Consider the following 20937-nt stretch of genomic DNA (forward strand, 5'->3'; position numbering starts at 1 on the left):
GCCTCGGGTTATATAAGCCCCACCCTTGACCCTTCTGCGAACCTCCCCCAAACGTTCTCTCTCCGCCCTCTAAAGCCAACCCCTCGTTCTGGGTTGGTCGGCAAGGGCTGGTTCACTCCTCCCCTCTATGACGAGGTGGAGACATGCCCTTCTTCCCCGACCTTGCCTCGTGGCCAATGGTGGTTTTGGGGGCGAACATTTGGCAATTGCAGCAAAGTGGACGGCAGATGAAATGCAGCAAAGTGGACGGCAGATGAAATGCAGCAAAGTGGCTAAACCTGGCACTTGGAAGATGCCATGACGGAGGGATCTACTTTATTTAATGCAGTGCAATGGAGTGTCAAATTAATGGAAGACAAATCCTTAGCCTAATACACATAATAAGGAAATAACTGTCAACAAGGGGGGAAATCTATGATTGGCTAACGTGTGGTGTTTATGAACTAATTACGGGACGCACTTTGACCTTTATACATAACTGGAGTAAGGAGGGCGATATTTTTACAACTATTTACACAACAACAAAAAAAACCATTCTCATATCCACAACAATATATATATATATATATATATATATATATATATATATATATATATATATATATATATATATATAGATATATATATATATATATACCGTATATACCAGTGTATAAGACGTACTATACACGTTGGGGGTGCGTACTATACACGGGGATAGGGAAAAAAAACTCGGCTTCAAAACGAAGTCAATTTTACAATACATTTACGAAAAAAAGTATTTTACGAAAAGCGATCTCGGTTGCACGTTTTCCCCGTTGCGTCATGCACAATTGCGCCGACATGCAGGGCCACAATTGCAGCTTGTTCACCCCGGATGGCAAGTGGATTTTGTACCATTACGTGCTTTCTATGGATTTACCGCTCAAAGCAACGCCGCTTCCGGAATGTGAATAGAACGGCTTTTCCCGCTCTGAAAAGCCACATCGGTCTTTTATTTTGAAGGTCTTTTATTTTATGACTGCAATTGCGTAGCAATCCGAAATTATAAGGCAGATTACTGTAAACGTCTGCTCGGACTGAAACGTCTTCATACATTCTATCCGGTTCCAGAGAAGAGAAGATCAAGATGTCAAGGCGGTCGTACACTTCAACGTTCAAACTCTCCGTCTGTCAGTCTGCAGAAGAGTTTGGGAACCGAGAAGCTGGGAGGAAGCACGGCGTGAATGAGTCTGTCATCCGTCGCTGGCGAATAACAAAGGCTTCCATAGAGGATATGCCGAGGAAGAAGAAGGCAAACAGGGGCAAATCGGTGAAGTGGCCTCAGCTGGAGGAGCGTGTCATCGCCTGGGTTCGGGAGAAGAGGGCAGAGGGTCACGCCATCTCTACACCTGCTCTCAGGCTGAAGGCAAGGAGCTTCGCTTTGGACGGAGACATCGAAGACTTCATGGCCAGCACATCGTGGGCCTACAGATTTATGGAACGCCATAATCTGTCGGTACGACGCTGCACGCACATCGCACAGCATCTTCCTGACGATACGGCCGACAAAACGACACGCTTCCAGGCGTTCATAATCAAGCTTCGCCGGGAGCACAACTACCTGCTCAGCAGGATTGGAAACGCCAACCAGACCCCTCCAACCGAGATCAGAAACGCCGACCAGACCATTCTAACCGACCCAGACGAGGACTTGCATGCCATCTTCGAAGAGGAGAGCGACGATGAGGATTTCCTTGGCTTTAGCTGAGAAGCCCATCACACACCCAAACGGCCCTTTGCAGGGCCACAACTTCACAATAAAGTATGTTTTAATAATCTCTCTACTCTCTCCTTTCTTCTATGAAGCAAAGAAGCTCCCGCGCGATTGCATGCACATCTGGACACTGACGCGTGTGTAACAGAATACTGACTACATATAGCTAAATATTGAGTTGTTTTTTTTCCTTTCAAAATGTTCATTTTGTGCTACTTAAAGTTTGTGTACAAATGCATAGATTCACGCTACTGTAATCTGAAAATGAATGTTTTTTGTTTTTTTTGAGGGTGGAAGTTGGGGGTGCGTACTATACACGGGTGCGTATTATACACCGGTATATACGGTATATACATATATATATTAGGGTGGTCCAGCAAATTTGAGGATTGGATTTTCATTTCTCCACAAGCCTGCCCCTATTCCTATTGAAGAAAGTAGTTTGTGGTGAAAATTTGAGCTTGATTGGTTGCTTGTTGCTCAAAACGGTTGCTCAAAATGTTGACAAATTTTAATGAATAATAAGACAGAATTTTCAGCATCATCCATCAATTCATAGATAATTATCTATTTTCAATTACTCAAATTATTTATTATTGTTATTGTTTGTTTGTAAACTAATAAATAATTATGTACAATGTACCATTGTACAATGTACGTTTGTTCAATTGTTCATTGTTCATTGTTCAATGTTCATTCATAGTCAAATTAAGATTAAAAACAAAACAGTAGATTAAACATTCATGTATTAATTTGACAATAAATCATTTATCGGAAAAAATAAATAATCCATCAGAAAATATAAAATATCTATCAGAACAATTAAAACAAAGTAAACATCAGAATACACATAATTTGAATGATTTTACGTAATATTGTTTTCAGAAACTTGTGTTTCGAAACATTGCCTACTTCTTTGACAAGATGGCTTTGGTTGACATTGGAAAGTTTTCACGATGAAGTTTCACAACTCTCAACACAAATTGCTTCTGCTCTTCATTCTTGGTCAGAGTGTCATGGAAAGTTTGGATGAGAGCAACACCTCGCTCAGCACAGTCACTGATAACCTTCATGCTGCGTATGTTCTTTCCAAGCTCTTGGTATGAGTTGTCTATGTTCCAGAGGTGTGGCTCCTTTTCCAGAAAACTCAGTGATACTTCTTTGTCAGACTCTGAGATGACAACACCAAATAATTCAGGGGATCGACTTGTGATGTAGGTGTCCACTGAGTCAGAAAGCCTGAAGGCTTCAGCATCTATCCTATGAAGATTGTTTGGCTTTGGAGCCCGCTTGAAGTTCTTCACCATCTTTGCCTTTGTCTCATCATCCACCCGGCTATCAAAAAGAGCTAATGCAGCAAGGTGTTCTGACAAATACCAGAGGTGTCTAGTGAATGCTTTGACAGCAGTTTCACAGACAACCATATCTGGGTAAGAATCAAGGGTTGAAAGAAGAAGCAAATCATTGAGTCAACACACAAGGGTTGCAAAGGAAAAAAATTAACAAGTTTAAGAGATTACATTAAGTAGGTGTGGATATGGCTTTGGCATCATGGAATAAACAGCCAATCAGTTTAGGAAACTCTGTCTGTTTCCTAAAAACAGACTGCAGATTGTTTAGGAAGTTTCTCAACCATCACCCGAGTCAAATTCTCACAGGAAAATGGCTTAGCTGCATTTTTACTGATAATGAGATATTAGACCTAGAACCAGAAAGCAGTATAGTTCCATTACTACACTGTTCAACTACAAATTAGATCGATGTATGATACAATTCATATGAAGAAAATCATGAAGTATGAACCAAATCATGAAAATGACAAAAAATAAATAAACTAAATATAAACCAACAATATCAAAGTGAAAAACGAATCACTACCCCAAAAAAGAGAATGCCAAGAGCTTGAGGTAGAGACTCAAAATAACTTACCACAAACTCTATGGTGTCAATCTCTCCTGCACCTTTTTGCTGTCCTGCTGTATTTTCAGATTTCTGTCTTTTATCCCCAAGCTTTGGCTCTCCTGAGCCAATGGATTGACTGTGTGCAGCTTCCATGGTTCTTGGAGGTGGTGGCCAACGGCGAGAAGCCACGCTTTGGGGTCGAAGTGGAGGCTGTGGCGACTGATTTGATGTAGAGATCACAGCAGGAATGCCGCTTTGGGCAATTGGACGAGTGCTTGTACTGCTGAGTTCCTGAGGGATCTCTGGGTGATTCGAGCGTGGCTCTGATTTTCCACTACTAAGAGTGGACATGGAAGACACATTTTCTGGTTGTGGTCCTCCTCGACAGATTGACTGGCTTGAATTAATTCCGATAATTTCTTGTGGTTTTTGCCAATTGTCTTGTGACGATTGTTCAAAAAGTCGATTTGGATCAGTAGGGGGGCGCTGTGGGAGTTGCTGCTGCTGATGTGGCTGAGGGCGGCCCTGCATAGATGTTCTTTGGCATATTGATGACATTTCTCCAAAATTTGACTCTTGTTTTTCTGTACAACTCTTTAGTTTTTCATGCAGAACATCTTTATCACCCTTCTGTTTCAATTTCTCTTCACTCTCAACTCGTGAAGACATCTCAGCACCTGCATCTCGTGGGTCTCGCTTTGGAACCCCACTGTGCTGTTCCGCTGCTATCTGCCCTACCGTCTCAACCGCGGCTTTAACTTGTGTTACTTTACATTGAACCTGTGCTCCTGCTGGACGCCACCTTGCTGCAGCCTCTACCTCAATTGGCCGGTTTTCCAACTGTGTTTGGCTCTGGGGCCTTGATTGAGTTACAATCTCTTGTGGTTTCTTCTGCTTCTGCACAGAAGACAAGGTCTTTGGTGGTACAGGTCGCCCAGTGGGCTGCGGCTGTGAGGAAGCAACAGTTACTCCATTTTCTTGAATTCTTGCATCAATGTTTCCTGGTCTTCCTTCTCGTTGTTTTTGGGAACCTGCATGAACACATTAAGCTATTGAAACGAGGGAAAATTACACTTGGAATTGTGGATTTCATAATTAATTGCCATTGTAATAAACAGGTCATTGTTAATTCATTCATGTTTCTTCAATTAATATATGTATTTAATCATAGCTTGTATACTGTCGGACTCTGCTATTCGTGGGGGATACGTTCCTGGAAAATGCCGCGAATTGCGAAACCGTGAATGGCGGGGCATCGTTTCAATGGAAAAAGGGGAGATAGGTTCCCGAGTCACGAAATCCGTGAATAGACGAACAAGCCGTGAATGGAGAGGCAAAATCCGCGAATGGTGAGGCAAATCCCGAGAACGTCGACGATAATCTGCGAAGGTCGATGAGTCACTGAAATGGCGAGGCAAATACTGCGAATGTCAATGAAAATCCCGGAAATTGCGAGGCAAATCCCGCGAATGTCAATGAAAATCCGTGCATGCATGCCGTGCCAGTTTCAATGGGGAAAAGGGAGACAGCTAATTGCACTAATAGATACTGTGGAATGTTTTCATTCTGTACAGTAACTCACAGGGATGACGTGTTATCCAGCTGATGGAACATCATGTGAAGCTCTCGATTATAGTGCGGCTAAAATTTGCGGCGCCATGAAAACGCAAAGCACACAACAGTGAATGTAGAAGCAGGTCATGCTCGCGGCTCGTAGAATATGTTTTTTGCGTATGTCCAGCTGCTTTATGCATGGCTGGTGAAAGATGGGTTTTATAAATGTGTCAAGCTAGCGACTCGGTTAAAAAAAAAATCCTGAAAATCCGCAAATTCGCGGAACATGGCCGCGAATAGGGGGAGAAAAACGCGATTTTGCGGAACACGGCCGCGAATAGCGGAACCGCAAATAGCGGGGTCCGACTGTATTTAATCATAGCTTGGTTATCAGCAAGTAATACCAGATATCATATCGTTTAGCTCATTATCACAGCATAAGTTATGGTAGTGCTAACTTTAAAATTAACCTTTCACCTAGACTACTACCCTCATCTAACTGGATACTATCTATCAAAGCCAATACAAAATGCCAGAGCTGACTGTAGTGTGGTTGGTTGTTCCTGAGTGAAGTGTATGTAATAATAAATGGCCCTCAAATGAGTGTTGCTTTGTAATTCTGGCTGGAAGAGCATTTTTCTTTGAAATCGTAGAAAGAATATACCGATTAAAACTTATCTCAACATAAATTTTGTGCACACCGAGACAGCAGCACGAGCATTATCTATGCCTGTCTAGTAATCTGTGTGCTTCGGGTTTTGAGTTTGTAGCTGTATTTGTGAAATTAAAATTATTTTATTACCTCCATCACCAAAGGTGGATGGAGGTTACGTTTTCACCACAATTTTTGTTTGTCTATCTATCTGTTTGTGAGCAGGATATCTCAAAAAGTTATGGACAGACTCGGATAAAACTTAGTGGACAGGTCGAGTGTGTTGCAAGGAGAAATTGATTAGATTTTGGTGAAGATCAGGATCCAGATACTAGAATTCTTAAAGCGATTCTTCACAATTGAGAGATGGGGCCTAAAACAATATATAGCACAATACTGTATTTCAAATATACGTGTATGGGTTATGACAAAACTTGGTGGATGAATTGGGTAGGTGAAAAGAACAAGCCAATTAGATTTGGGTTCAAGTCCGGATGCAGATCCAGCCTATCAGTGGGATACAAAACGTAAATTGTTCAGGCTGGCAGAGGTATGTGCTCTACCGAGTGCTGTTCTAGTTACCATTGCAATCCAGGATGTATTCTAGGCAACTTTGTCCAGGTGGCTGAGGATCGCCAAGGCTTGGTGACGCCAGCTGCAAGGGGTAGGAGGAAAAGCAATGACAATTGGAGTAAATATCAGTTCAACGAAATCAAAGAGGTTCAAAGCCACCCTGAATTCAACCAGTTGTGCAACCGAGCATAAATGAGGCTTTGAGAAGAAACTGCCATCAACATGTCTTCATCCCAATTTCCAGACTGACTTCATTACAAACCTGCACTCTGGCATCTACTGCCTGTGGATTAGAAAGCACACGTTCCAAGCGTGCCAGTACAAGGTCAGCAATAAGCTGCTGCTCCTCAGTGGGGCTTTCCCCCAGTAGTGGCATGGTCGAGTCCATCACCTGCATAATCAGGTCCAGACAGAACAAAGCAGCAGATTTAAAAAGGAATTAATGATTTATCCAATTGCATATGAATAATGGAAATAATGGAAAATGATGATTGGAAAGCTCTTGATGAACGCCATCTCGGGATATGCTCCGCAGGTTGGTCAGAGCGATGAAGAGAAGGACAAGTTCTGGTGTGCTTTAGAGAAGCTGATGGAAAACGTGAAAGATGAGGAAGTTGTTGTGGTAGGCAGAGACCTAAATGGACATGTGGGAAGGAGTATGGATGGTTTTGAGGGAGTTCATGGGGGTTATGGATATGTTGTGAGAAATTGAGAAGGTGAAAGGATTTTGGAGTTTGCTGATGGAGCTGATTTGTTGATTTGTAATACTCAGTTCCAGAAAGAGGATAATAAGTTTGTTACATACACATCAGGTGGGTCGACGACAACCGTTTGACTACCTGAGGGTGCGTAGGCGAGATAGGGGGCACCTCCGGGACACAAAGGTGGTCCCGGGGGAGGAGGCTGTTTCACAGCACCACTTGGTTGTCTGCGACATAAGGGTGAAAGGTGCGAGGAGAGCTCGGCAGGTGAAGTACCAACCGAGAATGAAGTTGTGGAGGTTGAAAGAGGTGACAGTAAGGGAGGCATTAAAAGAGAGGCTGAGTAGGGTAGAGGATGATGTGGTTGAGCTTGAAAGTGGTTGGATGTCAATGAAAGATAGTCTGTTGGGAGCCGTTGGTGAGGTATGTGGATGGAGAAAAGGACCACCGAGGCACTCGGAAACATGGTGGTGGGATGATGAAGTTGGAAAGAGGATTGACGAGAAGAGGAAGAAGTTCAAGGAGTGGCAGAATGCGAAGGGTACAGGAGCAGAAAAAGCAGAGCATGAAAGTTATAAGGCAGCCAAGAAGGCTGCAAAAAAAGAGGTAGCAAAGGTGCAGGAGGCATGTAGGAAAATGTTCGGAGAACGCTTGGATTCGGAAGAGGGCCAGAGAGCGGTATTCAGGATTGCAAAGCAGATAGCGAAAGAGAGGTGTAATGTGATGGGGGTGAGTTGCTTGAAGGACGAAGTGGGACAAATTGTTGTGGACCCAGTTGGAATTAAAGGAAGATGGAAAAGATATGTGGAAATGCTGTTGAATACAGAGAATGAATGGGATGGCAACATGGAGAGTAACCCAGTTTTAGGACCAGCAGAGAAGATAACTGAGAAGGAAGTTGAGGAAGCGATAAAAGCAATGAAGAGTAGAAAAGCGGGAGGGCCGACAGGAGTTGTGGGAGATATGTTGAAGGCAGCAGGAAGTTGGGTTGTGAAGAGAATGACAGAGATCTGTAATCTGGTGGTGAAAGAAGGCCGCATTCCAGTGGATTGGGAACTGAGTACCCTCGTCCCTCTATACAAGGGGAAAGGTGACCCTCTGGAGTGTGGCTCGTACCAAACGATAAAGTTATTGGAACATGGAATGAAGGTTTTGGAAAGGGTGTTGGAGAGGAGGATAAGGAAGAAAGTGAAGATTGACGAAATGCAGTTTGGATTTATGCCAGGAAGAGGAATGACAGACGCACTTTTTATTGTGAGGCAGTTGCAGAAGTACATGGAGAAGAGGAAGAAGTAGTTTCTTGGGTTTGTTGATCTGGAGAAAGCATTCGATCGGGTTCCACGCAAAGTATTGACATGGGCTTTGAGGAAGTTAGGAGTGGAGGAATGGTTGATCAGAGTAGTGATGGCAATGTACAAAAGAGCGCGCACAACTGTAAGGACGAAGGACGGGAACAGTGGTTAGTCCTTGAGCCAGACCAAAAGTAATGCTCCGGCGGGGGGAGTAATTCTCATTATGATTTTCCATTAGACCAATGTCTCAAGTGTCAGAAAAGGTGTGATGGACATCTGAGAACGGTAGCTTAGTGCCCGGATGGACGCCATCTTTGAAACCACCCAGCTCGAAAATGCCCATTTGGTGGGGTACATTGTTGCACGTGTATCTGGACTTCTATACTAGCTATCGATGTGCGGTTGACGACTAAATATACGTCCGATGTGTACCGTCTAAATAAAAAATAATATGAAGCATTTTGTTTTAGATTAATTATTATAAAAATCAATTATCGAAAAAAAATCATATATTTTTCAATATTTTATTATTAGACTTGTACTTTTTTTAGTGAAACAACACTGGTATGATTTTCCAAATTATGCATTGTGCTACACCGTTTATCTGTCTATAAAAATAACTCAAAAACTAAAACATATCATCCACCACGAGTTTACAACAAATAAATGTAAAGAGGCATAAAATGACTTAGGCCGCCGCTGGCATTATCTATTCTGACGATAACGCAAGATAGGAATGTCGTACGGAGAGGATTTTAACACCATACGATATCTAATAAGCAGGCGGAAATTGTTACATAGGAAATCTGCACTTTGGTGGCCATCTTGGATTTCAAAATGGCCGCCAATTATATTAATTATTCATTACTAGAGTTTGGAAAGACGTATGGAGCTGATTTTAACACCATACGATGTATATTCCTAATAAGCAAGCGGAGGTATCATTGAACATGTCATGTTTTAGTCAAATAACACCGGTATGATCTTCCAAATTATACATTTTGCTAAACCGTTTATCTGTCTATAAAGATTTTCAGGCAATTTGGCCTGCATTATAATAGAGAACAACATATGCTATACAATATACAGTGCACACAAAGTTAATCATCAGAGTCGCCATCAGAGTCATTGGCATCCTGAGCCACGATAGCATCATCCTGCACCATGTTGGAGCATCCCTGCAGCTTACACACAACAGTGCACTTCAACCCATTCAGTATGCAGGAGCAATCTGACGGTCGACACGTCCTTCTGCATGTGCATGAGATGAGATTCAAGACGACATCTGGAGCTGGTAGACCCGCCATCCATCGGATTGTGAGCGAACCGCCATCATCGAGTTCCCAACCATGTCCTGCTGATGGTGTTGGGACGTCTGGTAGGTTTTCAAGGCTGCGTCGCCAGATAGCCGCCTGATAGTTGGCCCTAAGCGTATGCTGCATCAAGGAGTCTTCACAAGGTGGCAATTGTCCAGATTCGATCTGGCCCTTCTTTGCACAGAACATGTGATAACGGAGCGAATTAACACCGACGATCTTCGTGTTCTTGGCGTACAGCTGACACGTGAAGGCCTGAATGCTATTGAAGACGTCTGTTGGTCTGCCAGCAGGGTCTCTACCATATCAATATACATCATCCAGAAGCGAGCCAGGTCTCCATGTTTGGTTCGCAGAAAATGTAAGTATTTCGCGAACATGTCAAAGCTCTGTACACATGAATCATCATCGAGAGCAGCAGCGAGAGTTTCGTGGCAAACATCCTCCTTGATGCTGCGAATTTTGAGGTCAGTGCTTCGAATCTGGGGTTCCTTGTCAGGATGATTGCTTTCTATCCACACCTGGAAGCCCTTCCAAATGATGCGCATTAGTGCCTCGTACATCAACTTGTGGAGTCGCACAGCACGGTTGTATTGCTTGCCTTCCAGAACCCTGTTGATGGAACCTTCAGCGATTACTCCCGACTCAACAGCTACATCCCGAAGGCCTGCATCTCCAAACATTTTTCCAATGCTCGACATGAAGTTACAGATGGTATGGAAGTTCCCCATCATGAGCACGATTCTTCCATATCGATCGACATCTTTCCATGCTATTTCGGTCGCCTTAGCAAATAGTGCCTGGTCTAGCACCACCGGTATACGCTCAAGCTGAAGTGATGACATGATGTTCAGAGCTTCTCTGAGGATTTCTTGCACTGTTGCCATATCTGTGGCAGGCGCGTTTATAGTCGGCAGGTAGCCAACTACATCTTCCGTCACCTGAACACGATCTCTAGTCATGATGTTGAAACCAGTCCACGAACTGATTGTCTGGTCGCATGGTTCCAGCATGCGAGTCATAATCCATACGTGATTTCGGCGCTGCGCAAGGGATGTTGCACCTGCAAGAGTGTCAGAAAGATCTGCAGGCTTGATTGCAGGTGGGCCCTCTCGTTTCCCACCGCTGTATATTGGAACTAAATCGCTGGATGACGGGATAGATCGCTTCTTATCTGCTTTGGATACTGCCGATGGAGGTTGGGGCGGCAAACACGACTGCGACTTCGGTTGGACGATGATACCGTTGACGCGATGCGATGTTCCGCCACCACTCAGCGATTCCTCGAGCCTGTCGATGTTATCGAATGCTAATACAGTCGGGACCGAAGGGTGCACATGTGACGGAAGTGGTACTGTATCTTTCTCCACACTTGCTAATTTGTCTATGCATAGCGCTGTCTCGATTTCTTCGAGAACTGTGTACGAACATCCGTGCCCGAGTCGATTCAATATTCTGATGACCTCTGTATTACCGGTGAGCGTTTTCATGACCCACGGAAGTAGGACATGCTTCGATGGTCTGATGGTACCCCGGTGTACAGCATTGATGATATCTTGAGCCATCGACCATACCAGTGTGTCGGCACGCGCAGAGCTACCCCCACTCCCGCAAATCAAAGTATGCAGAAATACACGAAGAGAATCTGGTATCTTCACGTAATCTGAAGTGAGTTCTGCTGGCTGAGGCGGCCAACGTTCATTGTAATGAGCATCTTTGATCTGGTGTCGCAGTGAAGTAGCTGCACGCACAATGTTACTTTCACCGTCCGTTCGTTCAAATGCTTTCACTTCTGCTTTCAGGTTTACGCACTCTGCAGCAATCTCTCGCTTTGTCAGATTATCGGGCATCAAGTATACACGGTGTTTCACATTGAAGAAGATGAGCGATTCTCCAAACTCTCTTTGTAATGTGCGCTGCAGATTCTTCTTGATGGAGTCACGAACATCAACTGAAAATGTATCTGAAGACAGGATATCTGTTGCAACATCAACTATTGGAACAATCCTCGGGTTCAAGAACAAGTCAGTGCGAATGAAATTGAATATACATCGTATCATTTCTTTTTTCTCGATATTATCTTCAATGTCAGTTTCTACTTGAGGTTTTTGGGGCCGTGTGTAGTTTCTATAGCAGGAGAAGTGGTAGTGAGCCTCAGCTGCAACCATATCTCGTGTAGTCAATGCCAAAACTCTCTCATCATTGCGAGCTGTCGCAGCATCTCTTATTGTCTTATCTGCTCGAAGTTCAACAGCCAAGACAACTGTTTCACGGGTACGACTGCCTTTTATGAATTTTGAAGCACGCTGGCAAAAAATGCATTTATCATCGTAGACCGTTGAAGTTGATCCTGTCTCTTCCCGTGATGATCGCCGTCGCACCGCATCGCCAGTATCAACTAAAGAACTTCTAGCTGCATTGGTCAAAGTAGCTAGGTGGTTTTTGTGAGTGAAGTCTGATCTACAAGCCCTATGGTATAATATTGGAATATTAGGAAGTTCAACTGCGCCTTCTTGGACTAGCTTTAGAATTGGATAAAAGTTTCTAACTGCGGCTGCGTCACACAATGTCTTCCAAGAACTGTTGCCCGCTGCCTTGCTTAGTTCAGAGAGTGGCGACTTCTTGCTGCACAGGATGCACGTTCCGGACTCAGGTTCAATCTTCGCCCGTTTCGCCTCGACACCGGCCATCTCAGCTGAAAGAACAAAAAGACTGACATTAGATTACTCCGATATCCGAAAAGCTCGCCAGCTTACATAGACATACTCATCCAAGTCAGTGAACATGTTAGATGGCGCCACAATACAACTCTATAATAGAGTTGTATGTGGCGCCATCTAACATGTTCACTTTTAGTTCTTAAGCCACCCCCCCCCCCCCCCCCCTCAGAAATTAATCAGGTCACCGCAACAAATCTCAGACTGAGATATAGAATATAGATATAGAATAGACTGACGTCACTTTCGGCACTGGGTTCTGTGGGTTGATTTATCGGCGGGAAATTCCAACTGACATAGTTTCGGTTTGTGGAAAGTGCATGCCTTTTCATATATTTTTTGTGTACACTCGTGGTGGATGATATGTTTTAGTTTTTGAGTTATTTTTATAGACAGATAAACGGTGTAGCACAATGCATAATTTGGAAAATCATACCAGTGTTGTTTCACTAAAAAAAGTACAAGTCTAATAATAAAATATTGAAAAATATATGATTTTTTTTCGATAATTGATTTTTATAATAATTAATCTAAAACAAAATGCTTCATATTATTTTTTATTTAGACGGTACACATCGGACGTATATTTAGTCGTCAACCGCACATCGATAGCTAGTATAGAAGTCCAGATACACGTGCAACAATGTACCCCACCAAATGGGCATTTTCGAGCTGGGTGGTTTCAAAGATGGCGTCCATCCGGGCACTAAGCTACCGTTCTCAGATGTCCATCACACCTTTTCTGACACTTGAGACATTGGTCTAATGGAAAATCATAATGAGAATTACTCCCCCCCCCTCCCCCCCCCCCCCCCCCCCCCCCCCCCGGAGCATTCACTTCAAAAAATGGCCGGTTGGCTCAAGGACTAGGTGGGTTTGAGGTGAAGGTGGGAGTGCATCAGGGGTCGGTACTAAGTCCACTACTATTTGTAGGTGTGATGGAGGTGCTGGCTCAGAACGTAAAGGAGGGTTTACCATGGAAGTTGTTGTATGCAGATGATCTGGTGTTCATTGTGGAAAGTATGGATGGACTGAAGGAAAAGATGAACAAGTGGAAGGAATGTATGGAGACAAAGGTCTGAAGGTGAATATCGGAAAGACGAAGGTGATGGCAAGTGGTAAAGCATGTGGTGAGGTGGAAAGAACTGGGAAGTGGCCATGTGCTGTGTGCAGGAAGGGTGTCGGAGTGAACTCCATTCAATGTACAATGTGCGCTGAGTGGGTTCATCAAAAATGTAGTGGTCTGAGAGGGTCATTAATCAGTGCGGCAGCTACATTCAAATGTAAGGTGTGCACCGAGGGAGCTGCAGATGGAGGAAATGTTGAGTTGGATCTTGGAGACGGCATGAAGCTGGAAGGTGTGAAAACATTTTGCTACCTCGGAGACATGCTGAATGGAGAAGGTGGATCAGACTCGGCGACGGTTGCTGGAGTGAGATGTGCATGGAAGATGTTTCGGGAACTGAGTGGCGTGCTCACGAGGAGGGGAGTGTCGTTGAAGCTGAAGGGAAAGGTGTATGCTGCATGTGTGAGAAGTGTTTTGATTTATGGGAGCGAGACATGGGTAATGAACGTAGAGCAGCAACGGAGGCTGGAAAGGGTGGAAATGCGAATGGTTCGGTGGATGTGTGGAGTATCGTTGAGAGAGAGGAAGACAAATGATGAATTGCGAAAGATGATGGGAATCGAGCCTGTGATTGATGCTGTGAAGAGGAACAGGTTGAGATGGTTTGGTCATGTGTTGAGGAAGGATGAAAGTGACTGGTTGAGAAGAGTGATGGAAATGAATGTAGAAGGAAGTAGAAGACGGGGAAGACCGAGAAAGACTTGGCTAAAGATGGTGGAAGAAGAAATGCGGGCAAGGGGGTTAACAAGGAGAGATGCAGAAAATAGGGCAAAATGGAAAAGATTGTCATGGGGACCCCGATAGGCTAACCCCTGCTCTAGCAGGGAAAATGGCCTTAAAATGCATGTTGTTGTTGTTGATGTATATGAATAAGCATTTTTTTTTTAAAAAGAAAAATACCACACAAAGGGTTTCTCAATTTCTCTATTCACTCAAGGGAATTTTTGTGGAGCAATGACATTTTCCAAAGAGCATTTTAGTTAACATCCTAGGTTCCCCTGAGAGCATCAAGAATAGATCACAATGTGTGCCCTGGCATCATATGTAAACCAGAGCAAGCAGATTTTTAAAATTTATTTGATGTACCGTACTCTTTACAGAGCATTGGTGCTGAATCAGTTTCTTGGCAAGGGTTGTTCCAGGTAGTTTGCCATTTCCTTTCCAGAATACCACATCCAAAATGGCATCAATGCAACGGTTTTGCCCTAAGGGAGTAGATCCACTCTCGTCTGAGAAACTCCTCAGGATAAGCATGGAGTGAGAGGTGACTTGGCACATGTGTGAAATGCAAGTGTGGGAAATTACAATTACTATTTAATTTGTGTGCCAAGATTTTGCCATGCTTATTTTTCACAAAAATAATTGATGACACTAGACTCGTATTTGTGTCCCAAACTACCATGGCAAATCGTTGACAAATAATGTTTTTCTTGGAACGGGGAGGGAGGCACGATAAAACAATTGCTAAGAATGGAAAAAGACCCGGCAGGCCATGCTTATACTAGACCAAAACGGCTTCGCCTACTTAACATAAACCTTATGGAGAGGTAAAAGACAAAAAGATGTCATAACCCACACAGGCTTGTCCAGATCACTGAGCTCCGTCTCAGCCTTTCCTCTCCATCACTCATTACGAGACAACTTATTCTGACATTGATTGGGAGATATCCAATCTAATGTACAACATCCTGTTACAGAGCGATGGCTCTGCCAAATAGGTTTATTAGCCCGGGTCGTGATGGGCAGTTTGCCACCCCTCCCCCAGCAATAGTCAAGGCAGGAATTTTGGAATTTGGCCATGGTGCTGGCGATAGTGTGAAACACCGGGATGACAGAAATTAGAACCCAGGCTGGACAGCTTAGAGGCGAATATGCCTACCTCAAGGCCATCCTGCCAGCAATACAATTTTTTTATACATGGTGATCCAAAACTATGGTCATTTTTGAAATTTGTTTGAAGGAAATCAAAAAATTGTATTTCAAAATAAATTCATTCATGATATTGAAGTACATAACATGCATTTTTTTTTTTTTTTTTTACTGATTTAGTTTTATTTTTTGCAGGCAGAACACTTGAGCGAACATGTGGAACTGGTTGGGTGAAGAACGCGCTTTCGTTATCAAAGCGTTTTACAAGAATAATGATAGTGCAGCTGCTGCACAACGTCGATTCAAACTCCATTTCAATGCTCAACGTCATGGAAATGTGCCGTCTGTTCGTGCTATCAAGTTATGGGTTCAGAAGTTTGAGAGGACCGGTTCAACTTTAAAAGAGAAATCGCCGGGAGCACCCAAATCAGTAAGAACGGCACAGATCATTGAGTGTGTAAGGGAGTCAGTTTTGAGAAGTCCGCATCGCTCCAGCCGAAAGCATGCATCAGCCTTAAGAATTTCTCACACGTCACTACGCCGCATATTGCATAAGGATTTAAACTTTTATCCCTATAAATTTCAAACTGTCCAGGAATTAAGCCAAGATGATGAGATTGCCCGCAATAAGTTTTGTGAGAGAATGCTTGGCCATGTTGCAGAACATCATGAATAATTGGCGTCCAAGATTGGAGGAATGTGTCAGACGAAATGGTGCACATCTCCTAGATGTTCTTTTCCACAAATAAATGGCATGTCATGCACTTCACTTTCATGTAAGAATTTGTTTTGAAATACAAATTTTTATTACCTTTACACGAGTGTTAAAAATAACCATATTTCTGGCTCACCATATATATATATATACAGTATATATATATATATATATATATATATATATATATATATATATATATATATATATATATATATATATATTGTTGCGGAGATGAGGACTGTATTTTTTTTGATTGTGTGCTGTATTATTATTATTATTGTTTATTCTGCACCCCCTACCTCCGGAGCTGTGTAAAGGTGAAAGGGCATCCCATAATTAGTCCACGAGCATACACATCAGCCAAATATAATAGAATACCCCTGTTGATAGTTATCTCTTATTCTGTGTTTTAGGGTAAGGCTGTGTCTCCCATTAATTGAAGTACTCCATTGCACCAGTGAAAGAGAATAGATCCCCTTTCATTCCCATCCCCAAAATCCCCATTTCCTTCACATCCCCTTTCGTCATTGCCGAGCCTCGATTGTCCATATTACCTCCCCTCCAATAACCGCCATTGACCACGAGGCAGGGTCGGAGAAGAAAGGCGTGTCTCCACCTCGTCATAGAGGGGAAGAAAGGCGTGCCCGCCCGTCGTCATCAAGGGCGGAGCCAGAGGGTCGCATGACCAACCAGGGCCGAGGTGAGCACCCCGATGGGCGTGTCCTGAAGGCCGGCGGCTTAATCGCCGGAGGCGTTATAAAGGCGTGCACGCAGGAAGCAAGAGAGTTGGTCACAAAGAGTTGGTCACAAAGAGTTGGTCGTCAAGAGAGAGTCGTGAAGAGTCAGGCAGTGGAGTCGGTGGTCAGTTGGTTGCGGTGAGGAGTCGGTGGTGGCGGTCAGTGGTTGCGTTGGTTGCGGTGAGGAGTCGAGGAGGGAGGAGATCAGAAGACAGGAAGGCCTTGAGTTGGACTAAGCAAGAGAGGAAGTTGTTGGACTGGGTGGGACTAAGAAAGAGAGAGAAAGAGTCCTGAAGCTTGTGAGGGAAGGAGAGAGAACCCGTCACATCAGCTCCACCAAGCTCCGCGTTGGCTCCACCAAGCGTTCACCTCCACCAAAGCTCCACCAAGCTCCGCGTTGGCTCCACCAAGCGTTCACCTCCAGCCATCCACCTCCTGCCATTCCTGTCATTCCCCGCGTGAGTCTGTCTTTTGTTTGTTCTGTCCTGGGTTAATTAAGACTGTAGGTAAGCTAGTATTTTCCCTGTGTCACCTGCGTCTTATGTGCTTGTAAATAAACGTGACTGCTTTCTTTTTGCTTATGTGTGTAAATAGTCAATAAATTTAGTAGTATTTCCAAACCTTTCCTTGCCTTCGTTTTCCTCTTTGCATTCGTCGTTTTAGTCTTTTCCCCTCATTGAGCAGCTGCGGTGCGATCCGGCCAACGTTTGGGTGGAATCGGGTGAGTCGGGGATCCTGTTACTGTTAGGTCGCGGTAATACACCACCGCTCGGTCAATATAACATCTGTCCGCGATCTGTAACAATTGGTGTCTGGGAGTGAGATTCGAGGCCCGAACCAAATTTTTAAAAACGGTCTAGAAAAAATTTGGTCAAAATTTGGAGCGGCCGAAATTTGTTTTGTTTTACAAAACCCGAATTTTGAAATCGCGCCATGGCTGGTCAAGGCGACGGGATGCCGGTGGGAGAGATAGACGGGGTAGAATCGACCCAGGACCTCAGGGAAATGTATGTGGAGGAAGGAGAGGAGGAGAACATTGGCAATGCGGTTGAGGGGGTATCAGGTGCACAAAATGGCGTGCTCGCGCACGTGGTTGAAGAGTCCCAAAATAGCGGCGCAGTGGAGGGCGAGCCCGCGGTGGCGGCTGGGGACGCTGGGCAAACCGGGTTTGACCTCAGATTATTCTTGACCCAACTGAATGCAAAAATGGATAGTATGGGGGCCAAATGGGGGCAATGAGGGACGAAGCGAGGGGTACCAATGCCCAAATTGGGGAGACTAGGGCATTGCCCGTACGTGGGTGCCCGTTCCGTGGCCAAAAAAAAAAAAAAACGCTACCCGTACGCTCTACCCCGCCCGTACGCCCGTAAACAAAAAAAACAACGCTCTTCGCTTCCGCCCTTCGCTCTGACTGAATTGGGAGAAATAATGCGCATAAGAAATCGAATTACGTACCGTAATGGCGGTCAGCTCGTAACGCGCTCAGCTCCGCTCGTCTCACATCGGCCACGCCTACGCAACAGAGCGTTCTGTGATTGGCTGCCGGAAGATAAGTCGTCACTGTCCGGAAGTTCGCAAATCGCAGTTAGGATGAATCGTTTTAATTTAATCGCAGTTTGAATTCGTTTTAAAACATAGTTTAACGGCAACATAGTTTTCCAACGTGAAATAAATGAATACGCTGTCAAATGTGCCGTCCGAGGCAGAGTCTGATCGCCACGTTCGGCACACGTGATAGCTCGCTGCTCTCTGATTGGTTGAAGCGTTTTTTGGACATAGCTCGGTAAGTAATTGTCCGATTAATATGAAACCTTGAAAAGGCACATCCTCGGGTCCCCAGCAATATACCTGGCAAGTTTCAAGTATATCGGACCCGTGGTTGTCGAGAAACAGCGGTCGCAGACACACAGACACACAGACACACAGACACACAGACACACAACACACAGACACACAGACACACAGACACACAGAGATTGCTGGAATTATAGATAGATAGACAAGAAATTTGGGAAGTTAGACAATAATTTTGAGGGGTTAGACAACGGGATAAAAGAGGTGAAACATGGGTTAACGGGGGTGGAAAATAGAATGGCTGCCCAGGAGAATCAGATAGAGGGGATGAAAAATGGGTTAATGGGGCTAGAAAATAGGATGGAGGACAAATTGCGGGAGATCGGGGAGCAATCTGCCAGAGAAATTAAACAAATGGGAGAGCAGATAGAGGAGGTAAAAATCGGGGTAGAAACCAAACTGGATGCTCAGAGGGATGAATTGGGACAGATGAGGGCGGCATCTACAAAAGAAAGGGAGGAGATGAAGGAGGAGATACGACGAGGTGTGGGTGAGGAGGTTTCGGGGCTACGCGAGGAGGTAAAGCGAGGTGAGAAGCGTATGGAGAAAGAAGTGAGGAATAATACGGCTAGGTTACAGGGGGGCATAGAAGATCTGACGGAGGAGGTGGAACAGCTGACGGAGGGACAAAAAGAACTAGTGGAGCAGGTTCAAAAGAACACTGCGGTACTAGGAGGGTTAAAGGCGACACAAAAAGAAATTAAAAACGAATTAATAGCGACGCAGAGGCAATGTCAGATGGTACGTGAGGAACTGACAATGAGGGTGGACGAGGTGACAGAGATAATGGAGACAAAGGACCGGCAGGTGAGGATGCACATAGAGACAGTCACAGTAGCCTTAGAGGACGAACTTGAAGAGACGCACCGAGAAATAAAAGAGGTTAAACAAAAATTAGAGGAAGTGGAAGAAGAGGTGAGTGAAATTAAGAAGGGACGGACAGAAACTAAAAGAGAAATCCAGGAGGAGGTGATGGAATATGTGCAAGGTCGGTGCTCAACTCATGATGTGATGCTCACTAACCGAATAAAGAGTTTGCAGGTGGCAAAGGAGGTGCGACGACGAGGTACGGAGGTGAGTGGCAATGTATATGATGTGAGGAAAGCTTCAGTTGGCTTGGGGATTGGTTTGGATCCGGGTGTTCGTGAGAGGCCGTTGGTGAAGTGTGCGACAGGTCTGGTGTGCCAAAAAAGAGGTGTGCGAGAATGTCCGACCATGGGGTGTGTGAGGAAAAAGTGCACGCCGAGGAGTGAGTGTGCCGTCGAGAGTGAGTCAGTCGTAGCGCGTGTGCGAGGGGGTACAAGGAAGCGCGGTGTGGTGAGTGTTACAGAGGATGTAACGGGAGAGTGTGCGCAAAAGTGTGCGCGAGAAAGGTGTGTAACGGACGGGTGCATAAGGAAAGAGTGTGCTGTCGAGAGTAAGGGTGAGTGCGCGACCGAGAGTGGAGGTGAGAGTAGTGAGAGTGAAACGGAGCGTGAGTTGGTTATGACAGGTGAGCGAGGATGTACACCTGGAATGGAAGGATGCACACCTGGAATGGTAGAGCGTGAGTGGGAATGCACGCTGGAATTGGTAGTGAGGCACGTGGTTGGGTGTGCGAGTGAGAGCACACCTGTGATTGTCACAGAGGAGGTGACCGAGGAAGGGGCGCGAGGAGGTGTGTTGGTGAGGTGTGCGAGCGACGAATGTGTGCCAAGGTGTTCGGTGGTCAGGTGTGTGACCAAGGCTGTGAGCGGAATGAGTGTACCGAGGTGTGTAAGGAAAGGTACGAGGAGAATGGGAACAGCTGGAGGTATGAGCAAGAAAGGGGTAGCGTATGCATGTAAGCATCCAGGTGAAGCATCGACGGTAACCGGTTTAGCGGTTAGAGCGACTTATAGCCGAATCGGGCCCTCGGTGCGTGCCGGGCTTCACATGCCGCGAGAACCAGCGGGGATCCGAGCCGCGGCGGGTTCGAAAGGACCGCCGTACGCGATCCACGCTGGGCCTCGCTTGGAACGGCCGCGTCCGTGCTCCACTAGGCGGAGCGGGCAGCCCGATAGGAAGGGTCGTCATGGCGACCACTTTCTATTGAGACGTGCCGGCAGGTCGAGATCGGGACATTGGATGGCTACGCGCCGAGGTGGTGCGTGGGATCTCGGCACGGGTAAGCCCCCGTCCCTGCCCCGAATGCGGGACGTATCCAGCCGCT

General features: G+C 45.0%; 1 protein-coding gene across 1 annotated transcript in view; it reads right to left on the minus strand.

The window, feature by feature from the left end:
- LOC137437247 (uncharacterized) overlaps positions 1–20937 on the minus strand; it is a 119566-nt gene that overhangs the window by 18922 nt on the left and 79707 nt on the right. Inside the window, exons 10-12 of the mRNA XM_068131611.2 lie at positions 6679–6807; positions 6426–6498; positions 3665–4668 (exon numbers count right to left, since the gene is read on the minus strand). Of these exons, the coding sequence (XP_067987712.2) occupies positions 3665–4668; positions 6426–6498; positions 6679–6807 (1206 nt within the window). The remainder of the gene's footprint in view (positions 1–3664; positions 4669–6425; positions 6499–6678; positions 6808–20937) is intronic.

The sequence above is a fragment of the Myxine glutinosa genome, chromosome 12 (assembly GCF_964187855.1).
Source record: "Myxine glutinosa chromosome 12, kmMyxGlut1.1, whole genome shotgun sequence".
Lineage (NCBI taxonomy): Eukaryota > Metazoa > Chordata > Myxini > Myxiniformes > Myxinidae > Myxine > Myxine glutinosa.